This window comes from Eublepharis macularius, chromosome 18, assembly GCF_028583425.1.
Source record: "Eublepharis macularius isolate TG4126 chromosome 18, MPM_Emac_v1.0, whole genome shotgun sequence".
Lineage (NCBI taxonomy): Eukaryota > Metazoa > Chordata > Lepidosauria > Squamata > Eublepharidae > Eublepharis > Eublepharis macularius.
The window spans coordinates 32,072,588-32,088,172 of record NC_072807.1 but is presented as its reverse complement, the minus strand read 5'-3'; the positions used below and the strand labels follow the sequence as shown (position 1 = coordinate 32,088,172).

At 46.2% G+C, this 15,585-nt stretch overlaps 1 protein-coding gene across 1 annotated transcript in view; it reads left to right on the top strand.

Annotated features, from left to right (window-relative positions):
- Window positions 1–7,047, top strand: part of HCN4 (hyperpolarization activated cyclic nucleotide gated potassium channel 4) — a 115,734-nt gene extending 108,687 nt beyond the window's left edge. The window contains exon 8 of the mRNA XM_055002801.1: window positions 5,474–7,047. Within this exon, the coding sequence (XP_054858776.1) occupies window positions 5,474–7,047 (1,574 nt within the window). The remainder of the gene's footprint in view (window positions 1–5,473) is intronic.
- The last annotated feature ends 8,538 nt before the right edge of the window (window positions 7,048–15,585 follow it).

Below are 15,585 nucleotides of genomic sequence, written 5' to 3'. Positions count from 1 at the left end.
TCACATTATCTGAAGAAGTGAGCTGTGATTCATCAAATCTCATATTGAAATAAATGGTTAGTCTTTAAGTCTTCTCCATAGGAGCTGGCAGCAGAACGTGATACTCAGTTCTTCTAGCTTGTGTGAAAGGGCTTGGGAAACTTGTTCAGAGGAATGACTCTGACTGCAGCACCCATCGGCATGCTGCTTCCCAGGTTTCTGTGTTTAAGCTCCTGTCAGAAGGAAGAGCACTGGGCATAGAGGGCCAAGTGGAGCAATGGACTATTGGATGCCTTTCAGAGCAGCAGCGGGGCCTTGGCTGCGTTTGTCATGGCCTGCTCAGTACGGTGCAAAGCCTACAACCGAGGGAAGAAAGACGGGTTTACCGTAAGTTCCAAGCAAAGCCTCTTTCAGCACAAAAGGGGATAACAGCACCCCTAATTTGGGGAAAACAATACAGCGGTGCCTGCAGCATAAGTTAGCACACAGCGCCCGCCAGAGGTTCCAGCATCCCTTCTGACACATTTTTATTTCTCCAGAAGTAGCTAAGTTCTGACTTAAGCCAAAGGATTCACAAATGCAGCTGAAAGCAGGGCTGTGGATGTTGGGCTCGGTCTAGTGGAAATCGGGCCATAAACCTGGTAGGTGCGTGCTTGATTTTAACTAGAAAACAACATGTAAAAATGTTTTTAAGATGTAAAAAAAATTAAGAGGAAAAAGGCGCACTTCATTACTCCCGTTGTTTGCGGTGAGACGGTTTGGTAGCTCAGGCGCCCCGTGCTTGTGCTTATTTGGGGCAAGGGGAAGAATGAGCAGAATCTTCTCGTTTCTACTCAAGAAATGAAAATGAATTTAAAAACACCCAATGGCAAACATCGCTGCCCGTGCTGCGTCTCAAGGGGTTTGTGTGTGTGTGTGTGTGTGTGTGTGTGTGTGTGTGTGTGTGCATTCCATTTCCACAATGCTCTTGTATCTCTCTGTCACCTGAGAGCCACACAGCAGCCGCTGTTTCGAGGCTCGAGCATCCAGGAACAATGTGAGAATACAAAAAGGTCTCAGAGAAGGGAAGGATTGTAGCGGTCTGAATTCTTAAAGCACAGGGCCAAGACAGATTGAAAAGAGACGACCGGAGCCAGCGAGCACAATGCTGCAGTTAATCACAACCACGACCGGTGCAGGAAGTTAACAACCAAAAGCAAAAATTTGATTATTTGAACAATTGTTGTGGAATACTTAAATTTTTTTCTATCAAATCCAATTGCTTTGTGTGTTATCTCTAGGCTGCTTCAAGCTGACTTGGCCATTTTTTTAAAAAAAGGGTGTCCTGCTCATTATTTTCTTCTTAATGTACCAGAATTCTGTGCATAATTTAGAATTGCATTTTAAAGGTAGCATGTCCTAAACTGATAAGAGCAGCCCCGTTAGACCATCCAGTATAGCATCTTTTACCATCCACCCCACAGTAATGTCTCTGGAAGACCTACAAATACAGCACAGACTCCAAAGCCTCTTGCTGCCCCCTAACTGGCATTGAGAGGTATACTGCCTTTGACCATGGAGGCTCCAATTGGACATCATGGCTAGTAGGCAGTGATGGACTCTACCGCGAATTCTGCTAGTCCCTCCCTTTTAAAGCCAACTAAGCTAGTGGCCATGACTGTATTTTGCTGCAGTGAGTACCGTAAATTAATTTTGCCTGCAGAAAGAAAGGATTTCTTTTGTCTGTCCTGATTCTCCTGCCTGTTCAGTCCTAAATGCAATTATTTGATTCCTGATGTCCACTGCTATACTTTGCAGTTGATGGCTGCCATTCCAAAGCTCGAGGCTAATGCAATGGAAGGGCAGGGATCCGGTGACCTGCCGGGAGTCAAGCCACCCTGCAGCCAGATTGTCAACATGGGGTCATCATCTACACCCGCAGCCAATCTCTATGATGGCTTTCAGTAACACGAAAGCACCAAGCAGCATCCAGGAATGCTGTGATTCTTGCACTAAACGTCACTTGCAGTCAGACCGTGAGCTGAACACGGATTAGTTCAGTTGCAGTCAAACAATGAACACAGCTAGCCAGGCCCCAGGGATCAGCTGGGAGTCGGTTTCTGCTTGCAGCCACATTGGAACCTACTGAATTTTCTCCAATAAGTGTTCAGAAGCTGAATCCCAGCTGATGAGGGATCAGCTGGGAGTCGGTTTCTGATCCCCTGCAAGTATCCTTCTGCGTGGCCACTGGGATAAAAACGCTGTGATCACCCAAACGACCAATTAGTCATCTGCCTGATCGCAAGTGGCACAAAGATGGTGAGCCAAATCAGCGAGTGCCTGAGTATCCCTAGCAGCAGCACCAATTGCTCATGTGCTACGGGGCCAGACTTAAGCCATTTTCCCTGGTTGTCAACCCCATCACTCCATACCTAGAACACAGAGATCATTTTACTTATGAGGTAGGGCCATCCATGGTCAGAGCTTTTTTCTATCATGCTAGCAGAGGGGTACTTTGCTACAGAGGAAAGAAGGCAATCATTCATTTGTGTAAGAGAAAATAATGAGCAGCTATTAGGGAGATTATTACAGCAGAGGCTTAAGCTATTCCCTGTCCTCGCAACCCCCAGCTCTTAAGAATCAAGCCTACTCCGTTTCTCCTGTTTCTAGTGTCGCACAGCGGAAAACGGGGATATGCTTGTAACACTCCTATTTTCATAACTCCCTCCTGCCACTATTATTACATAGGGCTGAAGGCTTTACTTTACCTGCTCCATTTGTTTACCCCGCAATAGACTGTCCTTCATCAATTTAAAGGCCCTGACTGTCTTTGTTCTTTTGCTTCAAGACACATGGGGGGGACCCATAGTTTTACAGTTACGTCATCAGTAGTCCAGAATACTCTTCGGCAGCTGCTGCCAAGTGCTTAAATTATTTAAAGAACTTCATATTTAAATGATTTATATGCCACCTTTCAGCTGTAAGATTCCCAAGGCACCTAAGATAAAACCACAAGGATAAAATATCATAAATGTCTTCTGAAATTGGACATAAAACCCTAATGGCATGTCAAACCATTCATCGGTTAATAGCAATAAAACATGAAGCTGTATGGTGCCAAGGGCACAGGAGAAAGCGCCAGGAGCTTGGGGTGCCAAAATAGCTGGAACTGGTCCTACTGTGGGACACGACGGGGAGGGGGGGGAGAAGAAAAATATAAAGTAACCCCCCCCCACACACACACACAACTGCTAAACAAATCAGCCCAATGTCCCAGTGAACAAAAAATATTTTGAACTTGGTATCTGAAAATGAAAAGATCAGGCACTGGGGCGAGGGGGGGGCGCTGAGAGGGACAGCACTGCTTAAGTAAGGAGTCACTACAAACAAGGCACTGTCTCTGACACAACTGGCAGGCGCATCAGCTGCAATTCTCCAAAAACGCTCAAAGGAGTTTACAAAACAGTACACTTACAAGAAAAGCCATAAATTGAAATTGAACCCAGACAAGAATGAAGTGATGCTTGCTGAGAAGGCAGAAATCTTGAAAGACATTGTACTCTCCACTTTCGATGGAGTTCGTCTGATCCTTGCAGACTCGGTTAAGAGCCTAGGGGTTATACTGGATCCAGCACTACTACTAGAAAAACAAGTTAAGGCAGCTGCAAAAAATGCCTACTACAATCTCCCTCTAGCCTGGAAGATGGCTTCTTACTTTGACGCGGCCGACCTGGCCACCTGGATCCATGCTATGGTAACATCAAAACTTGACTATTGTAATACGCTATACATTTGTCTCCCATCTAAGTTAACTAGGAGGCTGCAGCTCGACCGTTAGCAGGAGCGAGCAGGAGCATGAACATCACTCCCATCCTACAGTCACTCCATTGGCTACCTATCAGTTACTATGCTCAATTCAAGGTAATGGTTATTACATGCAAAGCTCTTCACAGTCTTGGCCCGACATACCTACGGACCGCCTCCCTCCCTCTGTCCCTCCATGGCTGCTTCGCTCATCTGAACGGGGTCTCCTGCAGGTGCCAGGCTGCACGTGGGTGAAATCAACAGCAGCCCGCACATGGGCTTTCTCTGTGGTGGCCCCTACCCTGTGGAACGGCCTGCCTGAGGAGGTCAGGAGAGCCCCCACTCCCCTGGCTTTCTGCAAACAATACAAAACTGAATTATTCAAAAAGGCTTTTTACTCAAATGGGAGGGAAGTTTTGTAGGGAGTGGATCTCCGATGCTTTGCTAATGAGTAAGGGACCATAGACTTCATCACTTGCCTTGCATATTATCTGTTGCTTTGAATATGTACTCCTATATACTACCTGTGCTTCATGTTATCTAATGTCAGTCCTAGAATTGATTATATTCTGTTCCAGCAATTCTTCAACTCTCTATTGGATCCTTGCTAATGCTATGTCTTTGTAAAATCCTATGACACTGTTTATGGAAATGTCCTTGACACTGATTGTACTAATCTCACACTATGTAATCCGCCTTGAGTCTCAGTGAGAAAGGTGGACTATAAATGACATAAATAAATAACCTATTAAAGTAAATCAATATCATAAAGCGAGAGAGAGAGAGAGAGAGAGAGAGAGAGAGAGAGAGAGAGAGAGAGAGAGAGAAAGAAAGGAGATGTTCTGAAGTCTGTCTAACACAAAATCCTTCTAACAGGCTGGCACAGAATTCAAACTAGCAAGACAGACATTGATACAATAGATAATTCAGCACAGAACTGGTAATGAATCTCTCCAAGCATTAAAATGGTGGCACATGACACGCCAGCACAATTAACAGAATGCAGGGCATACGGAAGGTGCTTTCGCCTGGCACCCGAAACGGCTGAAACCTGGTGAAGTAAGCATGCCCCACCTCACATGCCACCGCTGAAATGGTTGCCATACACTTGCCTTCAGAAAGTGGGGAGGGGAATACAGAAGGGCTGCTGGCACAGATATTAATTGGCAAGCAGGTTCATACTGGACTAGGAACCCCTTTCAGTACTCTGATCTCAAGCTGTTGAGAGGTTTGAATTGTGCCCAGAAATAGACGGGCATCCCCCAAATGGTAGCAGGTGGGCTCCAGAACACACAACAGATCTGTCAATCACTCAAAACTGACACATGCTCAGTGAAACCACCTTTCCCACATGCATCGTTCTCTCCTCCTGCTTTGTATTTTTTGCTTATTTACAGAGGTTATCTGACATTTCTTCATGTGTCAATCTCAAAGCGGCTTATGATAAAGTGAGTAGAATCAAAAATAGAAAACGGTATTTAAAAAAAGCAAAAGAACAGATAAAAACAGTGGTGTGGGATAGCTTCAGCCCTAAAATAATCTCAACAAGGCCCTTGGAACACAATAATTGCACCCACAGCCTAAAGTGTATCAAGCTTGGGTAGGAAGGTTGGTATGGGACTATTGGTACAGAGGTTTAAAGGAATATCCAACTTCCCTTCCCTTGGAGGCAGCTCCTAATTGGTAACACGTCTTGTCTGTTCCTCCTCAGGTAAGAAGAACTCTATCCTGCTTCATAAAGTCCAGCACGATCTCAACTCTGGAGTCTTCAACTACCAGGAGAACGAGATCATCCAGCAAATTGTGCAGCATGACAGAGAGATGGCCCACTGTGCACACAACATCCAAGCTGCCGCTGCCGCTGCCTCTTCACCCACACCTGTTATCTGGACACCCCTCATCCAGGCCCCCTTGCAAGCAGCAGCTGCCACCACCTCAGTAGCAATAGCCCTCACTCACCACCCTCGCCTTCCGACTGCCATTTTCCGCCCTCCTGTATCCGTCTTGGGTTCTTTGGGGCAGCAGTCGAACCAGACTCCAAGGCAGCTGAAAAGGCTCCATTCCTTGGTGTCATCAGCTGGACCTTCCATCACGGGCTCCCCTTCTAGCACGCCATCCCAACAGCACACGCCTGGAGCGGAAACCCTCTCGTCGTCATCTTTCCAGATTCAGCAGCTGGCGGGGTTCACCGCCTCAGCTGGCTTGGGCCAGTTCTATCGGGCCTCCGCTGGCTCTCCATCCGTCGGCTCAAGTCAGCAAGCCTTGGGCAGCCCGTCGTCCGCGGGACTGACCCTGCAAGAGCAGGGAGGGCCTTCCGATTCCCCAGAAGGGACTGCTCAGCAGCAGGCTTCTGAGTCGGACAGCAACCTGTTGAGTGGCTTTGGTCCCTTCCAGAAAGCCCCTGACAGCTCTCCATCTAACGCCTTCTCCCAGCTGTCCTCAAATCCGCCCGGCAGCCCCATCAGCCGCTTGCAGCCCACTTGCCGGCCACTTCAGGTGGAGCAGTCACAGCAACTCTCAGGAACTGGAGCACTGGGAGGGACAAACCACTTCCAGTTGCCTCCCTTGTCTAGTTCTCCGTCCTCTAGCTTAAGCCAGCTGGCACAGGCAACCGGAGGCTCCCCTTCAGCCTTGTGTCAAACCCAGCCAAGTGCATTAGGACCTTCTGCTGCGCCTGCTGCAACCACCGCTCAGATGCACCACGAAAGGTCACCCTTTGCCCCTTTGTCTCCATTGAAACAGCCTGGCATTGCCCCTTCTTTTTACCCGCCTTCAGGCCTTACTCCTACTAGTCAAAGCCCAGCGGCCAGGACTTTTCAGTGTGGCCCTTCTGGGGCATTGGGCTCTCACGGATCTCTGCTGCTGCCTCAAACCTCCAGCCCACCTCCACCAGTCTTTCAGCCGAGGAGTACACCACCGCTTCCACCCGGACGATTCACCCAGGACCTCAAGTTGATTTCTGCTTCCCAACCATCTTTGCCCCAAGAAGCGGCTCAGACTTCAAGCCAAGGATCCCCTCATTCCTCCAGAGAGTCTGTTTCTAGCTTCTCGTCATTCTCTGGAGGAGGAGGAGGGACGAGACCCCTAGGGAAGCCATATAGTTCTGTGCCAGGGAGAGTGACTCTACCACGCCACATGTCCTCAGGTTCTCTGCCTCAACCACCGCCGTTGGAGGCCAGTCCCGTCATTGCCCCATTACTGACTGCTGCTGAAGGGAGGAAAGGATCTATAGGGCTTACTGGGGATCGAGAACCGATTCGATCTAAACTGCCCTCCAATTTGTGAAATGCACCCCCCTCCCCGCTGCCCTGAGAAGCTGTTTATTTCATTTGTGCTTTTCAGATTCCCTCTGCAGACTCTCACACCTAAGTCATTTCCGTTCCTTTCTTTTCCTTGAGTTCTACCTATGATTAGAGGTTTTGTTTTTTAAAAAAAGGCCAAAAAAAAAGGAAAAAAAGAAGATAACCAGGTATTCTTAGAGCTATAGATTTTCAGTCACTTTCTTTTATAGAATATTTTACTACATAAAGCAAAAGATTGAAGGGGAAATTAATGTGGCAATGCAGAGACAAGGTGTACACCCCATGCGGATGACCAGCTACAGAGGTTCAAAAATTGGCTTGCTGTGAGAGCACAGTGGCAAAGTCTATATGGTCAAGAGCAAGGATCCTGGGCTATGTTGGGGTGGGGGGAAGAGAGAGAAACTCAGTTTGATGTTCACACCTTCAATGTGTGATTAGACCTGAAGGAGCCAGAAATGGGATCTTGGGAGATGTTCATTAGAAAAGTACTCATTCCCTCAAAAGGGATGAAATTAACTTAACTGATATTTAACTGATAAAACATGGTAAAATTCAGGACTAACACTTCCATATCCCATGGAAATCAGTGTTCTCAGAGCTGAAATACAAATTCTACCAGAGGCAAACTCTGCTCTCGCATAAATCTCAGTGAGATTGTTGAAAGTCAGTACTAAGGAACAGAGTTAAATAATTTAAACATGTTCTTATTTGAATTCTGTAAACCACTTAATTTGGAAAATTAGCCATTTGGGACACACAGACATCTGCAAAAAGTTATGTTATGATTTTGTTTTGGCAGATATGTTAGAAAAGAGGGCAACATTACCCATGCATTTGATTTCACAAGCCCCAAGCTCTATGCTCCTTCTGGAGGAAAGTATGTGCTGTGCAGTCCTAGGCATGTTTACTCAGAAGTAAGTCCTGTGTTCAGTTGGGTTTACTCCTGGGTAAATGTGCATCGGATCACAACTTTAATTGTTCTTTGCTTGATACTGCATTGTTGGCTCAGGGTTCCCTTTTTGTTCCACCAGTGTTTGGCCAGCAAAGGAGGAATCCTTGTCAAACTGCAGTAAGATGGTAAAATAGCTTACCTGTCCATTGAACAAGGGCAGTAAAACTGTAAAAGGGCTCCCATTTCACCGTCTATTCCTGATCGTGATGTATCACACTACTGAATGGGGGCACGTCCATGGAATTCTTGGCTTGTCGACAGGCCTGTGGTGCTCCACTTTCTCTGTACTGATGTCTCGGTTGTGGTGAGTCATCTACTGAGAAGGGCTAGGAAAATGGTCCAGTAAAAAAGTAGATTTGACCCTGCTCTTTCATTTTAGCATTAAAGAACACCCTTCTGCTGCATGGCAAAAGGGGAGGGCCCTTCCCCTCCTGGAAATTTGCAAGCCTCACTGATTTTTTTTTAAAATGCATTTAGCAATTGCACCAGCCCTGCCATACATGAGTTTCGGCCCTGTTCTGTAAGGGTCAGAAAAATCGGACTTTACTGTATATGATATGAGCAATAAATTCCTGATGTTCCAAGTACTGCTGCGCAAAGCTGGGAAGGTCCTTCACATTTCTGTAGCTAGATTTGGAGCTTCCCTAATCAACAACAGTCAGGGTGACCCATGAAGATTTCTTGGCGAATGCTGACCAACCAGGTGGGTACAATGTATGCTGCAATCCCTTCGCTCTGCCCCGATCCATTCACATCTGTTTCTCCTTCCTCCCAAGATACCTCCACCCATCTCAGTGTTAAAAAAAATGAAATAAATACCCCCTCCATCCTGAGTCTTTTCTATATGACCTTTCTATGTCCCAGTTACAGGCGAGCATGAACCGACATACGAACCAAAATTCATCACGAACTGGGTCGGTCCATGGTTCACGAACCGGTGGTTCATCAGATCCCATTTCTGACGAACTGCCACGAACTTTAGGCCAGTTTATTTGGTCCGTTTTCAGTTCGTCACTGCAGACAGCCTGGTGCCGACCAATCAGTTCCCTAGGCAATGGGGGGCTGGGCTTTCTGCAGCCCCGGAAGTGACATTTTCATGAACCAAACGAACTGGTTCGTGAACCGGGGTTAGTTCATGAAAGTTCGTGGTTTGTGAAACGCGATGAACCACAAACCGCACGGTTCGGTATTTTCCCGGTTGGTGCCCACCTCTAGTCCCAGTTATTCTGAGGTTCATTTTTTTCTGACCTACTTGTCATGGGAAAGGAGAGTTGAGGGTAGGACAAAATCCCATATGGTGATGTCAGACTCCACAGGAATAATCAAACTTTCCCATTCCTTTTGAGCTTTCCCACACGACTGGCAGTGGCTTGATTTTATACCAAATGGTCTACAAAACTCTGATACATGCCTGTTCTTTCCTAATGTTGTCCCGAGGATTGCCAGCAGCTCTTGTTTCACGTGCTTTTGCCAGTTTGGAACTAAGGTATCTTATTTAAGCTTTGGTCTTCCTTAAAAATTCAAGGGTACTCTAAGGAAAATAGATCTTTTTCTACTAAAATAATAGTACTACAGCTCTACAGATGTGTGTGTACAGATATGTGTATTCCTCTAACATACACAGATCCATATACACACAACATGCACATACACATATATATTCTATATACAAATATTCTAGTTTTAAAGTATACACCAATATTGACCTTCCTGAAGGGGCCACAAATGTTAGCAACAGTCAAGCCCAATGGAAATCAATGAAACAAGCTGGTCACAAGTTATTTACTATTGCTTTCAATGGCCCACAGTCATAACTAAATACCAATGGGTATATGAGTAGATGTATACACCGTTTTCTGAAGCATGTAGAGGGTTGTTGCACCCCCGTGCTAAAGTCCAGAGTACCACAGAAAATGGTCAGCAGAGAAGGAAAAGGAATGTCCAGTCTTCAAGATTGTAAAAGAATTCTCAATATTCCTGGACCCTCCCGTAATCAGGTTTTGGAGAGAACCAAGTAGGCCTTTCGAAGGGTCTTGATGAATGAAGACAACTGACTTGTGTGATGATGTGTGCAGACACGATGCTGAACGCTTGGTTATGAGTGAATTTGGAAGCAAACGATGGTTTGGAAACACTGGCCCCTCATCTCTCTCTCTCCTCCCTTTTGCTCCTTTCTAGCTGCCACTCCAGAATCAGAGATAAGGTTGCCCTTTGCATTTGGGTTCTTCAGTTTGGTTGTACTGGGGGTGACATTCTGAATTTTTCTACAGTGCATACCAAGAATTCACTGATCACACACTTCAGCAGGCTTGACCCAAAAGCGGAAAGTTCTGGGAGTTCTTTCTTTCTTTCATTGTAGGGGGTGGGGAGCTGTAGGGTTTGAGTTTGAAATATTTAAAAACCCCAGATATAATAAAAACAAAACCTTCATAAACATGCTACCCTCTGTTTTTGTATCTGCTTTCATAGCCATTCTTGAATCGGTGTAGTAGTGAGAAGTGCCATCAAGACATAGCGACCCCATAGGATTTTCAAGGCAGGAGACAGTCAGTTTGCTATCGCCTGCCCCGCACAGCAACCCTGGACTTCCTTGGTGGTCTCCTGTCCAAGTCCTAACCAAGGGCGACCCTGAATAGCTTCCGATAGCTGACAAGATCAGGCTACTCTGGGCCATCCAGACCAATGAAGGAAAGTATTAAAAGAGGGTTGGAGATTATGATCAATGGATCTCTCATACAAAACTTCAACAACTGACCCCTCCCTGAGTGTTGGTGTAGTCCAGCAATGGGGAGAATGAGCTGAGCTTGGATCCTTGGATTAAGCCTCATTTCTGCTGTACACTCAGTGGCTTCAGGAAAGGCTCCCCCATCCCCACCTCAGTCACCAGTATCTGCAACCACCCTAACTTAAGGGGCGAGTAGACCATAGTAAGACTTCTGTGAAGCGCTTTAGACACTGAAAGAGCTGTGCAAATGGTAAGTTTTGCCAGTGGCTCAAAGTGGGCCGTAAATCATAGAACATTCCAAACAAAAGATCTATTCACCTTAAAGATGCGAGCATGCTCACCAGCTCAATGGTTTTTCATTTCAGAGACAGATTTTGGACCCTTGATTTCAATCTGTTACAATAGCACCCCTGGGTCTTCTGCAAACTGGTTCATCATTGAAGTCTCAGCATTAACAGGTACTGAGTTAGGAAAGCTATGGTGTTCTGCTCAAGGCCCCCAATATAGAATGAGCCAGGAATTTCCTATGAAAGATCACTGGGGGAAAGTCATTTTTTCAGTAGAACCTGCCTCTCAGGATTGCTATGTGTATATAAGGAGGAAAATAACACTGCCCTGAAGAAAGCGGGGGCGGGGGGGGGGGGTCCTTAAACTAGAAGCCTGTAAGACAGGTCTGCTTTTTGCTTTTAACTAAGACAAAAGTCTCGACAACAGCTTGTGACTGATTTGGTGCTCATGCATGAACACCTCTGCTTGCTACAGCCCACACACGAACCAGCTTGCAGCGGCCAGCACAAACCATTTTTACTGGCTTGAACAAAGTGGGATGTGGGGGGGTGTGCCAGAGGATCCCGGGGCATGCTTCATTTCTTTGGAAAGCAGAGGCTTCCAATAGACCATCTTGCTGCTTCCACTGACCCGTTCCCTGTGTTTAAAAAAATACGAATGAGAACACTTGCCATTTATTTTACTTTACTTCAGTTAGACCCCACCTTTCTCCCCAACGGAGACCCAAAGGGGCTTCCATCATTCTCCTCTTCTTCCCTGAAAGCAAATCCTGTGAGATAGGTTAGGTTGAGAGGATGTGATTGGCCAAGGTCACCCTGCATGCTTCTACAGCAGAGAGTGGAATTGAATCTGAAACTCCCAGATATTAGTCCATCACTCTAGCCACTACACTACACTGCCACATTGCAGAGGAATTGGAGGCCTGCTCTCAGTTTCACGCAGGGGGCTGGTCTGAGCAGCAGCAAGCACTCAAGAGCCAAGACTTGCTTGTGGTGTGGCAGATGCTAGCTGAATCATGCCCACTCAGCTGGCTGCTTAAGCTGTCTAGATGGTAGAGCCTCACAGCTGGTATAAACAGCTGTTGGGCCAGATGAGTAATCTGTATGACAAGCTTCCTTATGTCCCCAGCACAGACAGGAAATAGCCTGTTCCTCCTTCTTCCCTAAGGATGCTTCTGGTTGCAATAATAAAGCATTAGTACAGGTAGCTGCAAAGGAGGACACGGTCAAAGCAGCTGCCGTTTAAGAGCCTTCAGCTCTGTTCTTTTTTGTGCTGGGGCGCCCTCTAGCGCTCTCACGGGAACAGCATTGACACTTCCTCACCCAAGCGGCACACAGGGGCATCTAAGCAGGAGCCACACCAAAGAACCTAATTTGCAACTTCTCCTGAAAACACAGCAAATCAAATCCCCCCCCCCCAAAAAAAACCCTGGAACGCCTCACTCTAATTTTATTTAAAAAATCATCCACTATTTCTAATTAGAACCAATACCACTTCTTAACTGACCCGTAAGTAATCTTGGGGTTTGGAGAACTGTGTTGAAATACCGCTTCTCCCCAAGCTGAAAAACAACTTAGATGGCCAACAGCCAGATCTTAGTCTAACGTGCCTCACAGGGTTGCTGTGAAAAAAACACATATAAGCCATCCTGAGCTTGCCAGAGGGATGGGACACTCAAGCGATGCAGAGAGAGATTTCTGTAATCACGCTGCAAAACAGAAGTTGAAGAGCTAAGATCCTCTGCTTGCTGAAGTGGGTCAGAAAGCACATGGATGTTTTTAACCATTATTGTATAACTTAACATGGGTGTCTCGTGGTTTTCCCATCAGATTTTCTAATACCTTTATTTCAGTATCAAGGCAGATGAAATCCTATCCGGGTCCTCTGGCAATGCCAATAAAGCAGCTAGCTAACCATCCTATCTCTACCAATGTATCCAATGCCTCCCCTGCTCCGGCACCCATCTCAAAAAAGGCCTGATACTTATCCTGATACTTTCAGTCAGTCTAAAACTATCTGAAACTGCTGGGCATATACTGAAATGTTCCACCACACTTTATCACCTGGTTCTATTGGTTCCATGAACTGCCCCATTTACTCCTCAACATCAGGTTTACGGGTCTGGGATTTGAAGCAAGAGTCTTGCAAGAGGTCTTGAGGACACACACACATTCTCCCATTTTCCTTTCAGGGGGGACGGAGGGTAAATCTTGGCTTTTGGGTTTCTGCTTACAATGCTGAGCGCAGCCTGTTTTTTCCGAACTTCTGTTACCAGTTTTTGACTTGTGTGCTCCGGGTTCCATAGATGTGGGAATGCAGTGACTGCTTGGTTAATTTGGGACCCTACCCTCAAAAAGCAGCTGTAGCAGTGGAGGAATTAACGGCTGAGGTTCTCCACCTATTACACTAGGAGTGAGTTTAATTACCAGTAGGGCTTTTTGGCCAGGTGGGGGAGGAGAGGAAGTGACAATTCTCACTACTGATTTTTTTTTCTTCAGAGTTCTCCCAAATCATGATCCTCATGCACAGGCCTGCCCCACTCAGCCAGAGGAAAAGGGAGTGGACTTTTAGAAATAGATGAGTGGGAATCTGCCACATGTGTGTGTGTTGGGAGGTGAGGGAGATTGGTGGAAATTGGTGCCGCCTTACATATGAGTATGGACACGTAAAATCCAAAAAGCACAGGGAGTTCTGGGGGAGGATAATATTCTTCCAACGAAACCTGCCAATCCTTTCCTAGCATAAAGCCCCATCACGATACACGGTTTCCTAATATCCCAGCATAGTGAACAACAGTACAGCATTTGCTATGGATTGAATTGCCCCAACCTTGCAGACATACATCTAGAACCCAGTGGAGAGAAGAATCAGTGTTGGAGGTGGGTGTGAGATTTTGGGCCAAGAACCAGCCAGTACAGACTGGGGGTTGAGTGTCCCTCCTGCCTGCTAAATTCCCATCTCCATAAGCTGTTTTGTTCTTTTAAAAATGGTGGCAATGCACTGATGCATGCATTAGCATTATTTAAAATTTTCTGCGTTTTTATGACATTTTTCTTCTCAATGGTGATCCTAAATGGCTTGATATGATTTAAATAAAAAAGCCAAAAGTCAACAATATGGCACCCGTCTTCAACTAGCCCTTCAAGCATGGTTTTTACAATAGACACGATCACACACATGCCAAACACCCATAACTCTGCGCAGTTTATATGCCAAGGAGCTCTTCATGCCAGAAGCAGGCTGGAATATCAGACTCTGGCATTGCTTTCATAGAACAGAACTTGAAATAAATCGGGAAGGCTTACTGGGGTTTCTCAGAAAACCCCTGCATCTCTACAACACACGTACCAGTCAAAACCAGCAGCACTGAAGCCATGCTGCATGTATTGTGAACATTTTAATATTCTGGAAGCGAAATCCACAAAACTTTCCACCCTTCACCTTTGGCTGACGGGTGTAGCAAAGAGACGGATGGCACAACCCTAAACAAAATCTCACTGTTCAGAGTCCATGAAAATTAATGGGATTGGTATAACTTGTGTTTAGGATTGCGCTGTGAATCAGGAAGTCACAAGCTGCAATCTGACGCCTGCCATAACCTTAAAAGGGTGCCTTAGGCAAGCTGTTGCCTTAGAGTCAAACCCCTACCCCTACCCCAGTCTTCGATATCGAGGTAATAATATTCATCTCCTGTACAGGATTACCAGATAGCATATGAGAAGCGCTAGACAAATGCTAATTTTCTAAGTGGTTATGAGCACTATAGCTTTGGAAGAAATGTATGATATGGCTTTAGACCAAGTCAGACCATCAGTTTCATCTTATGTATCTGGCTGTGGCTCTCGGGGATCTTGGACAAAGATGGATGGTTCCCTGAGAAGCTTTAGGTAAAGATGCTAGGGACTGAGCCTCAAACTTTCTGCCACTCAGGCACAGCCTGGGCTGGTTTCTTGAGCACAGCCTCAATTTCATCTTGAAACCATACAAGATATGTTACTGTTTTTCATTCTGGAGACTCCCAAGTGCAGAGAGAATGAAGTTTTAGAAGAGGTAAAAGTGGAGGGGCGGGTTTACCTAACACCCTCACCAAGCACATTGCAAGCCCCATCTCCAAACTAGAGGAGACACAACACACAGAGTCCATTTGCAGCTGTAAGGACTTAGCAAGAGTTCCCACAGAAGCTCCAAAAAGTCATACGAATCAGCAGGGCTTTTTTTCTGAGAAAAGAGGTGGTGGAACTCAGGACTGCACAATGACGTCACTTTGGGTCAGCTGGAACAAGGGGGAAGTTTTTTAAAAGTTTAAATCACCCTCAGCAAAAATGGTCACATGGCCAGTGACCCCTCCCCCTGATCTCCAGACAGAGGGAAGTTTCAATTGCCCTCCACGCCTCAGTGGCACGGAGGGCAATCTAAACTCCCCTCTCTCTGGAGATCAGGGGGCGGGGCCACCGGCCATGTGACCATTTTCGAGAGGTGCCGGAACTCCGTTCCACATGAAAAAAAGCCCTGCGAATCAGCATGTTGATTTATTTTAAAGGGTTGGGCAGGTGGGG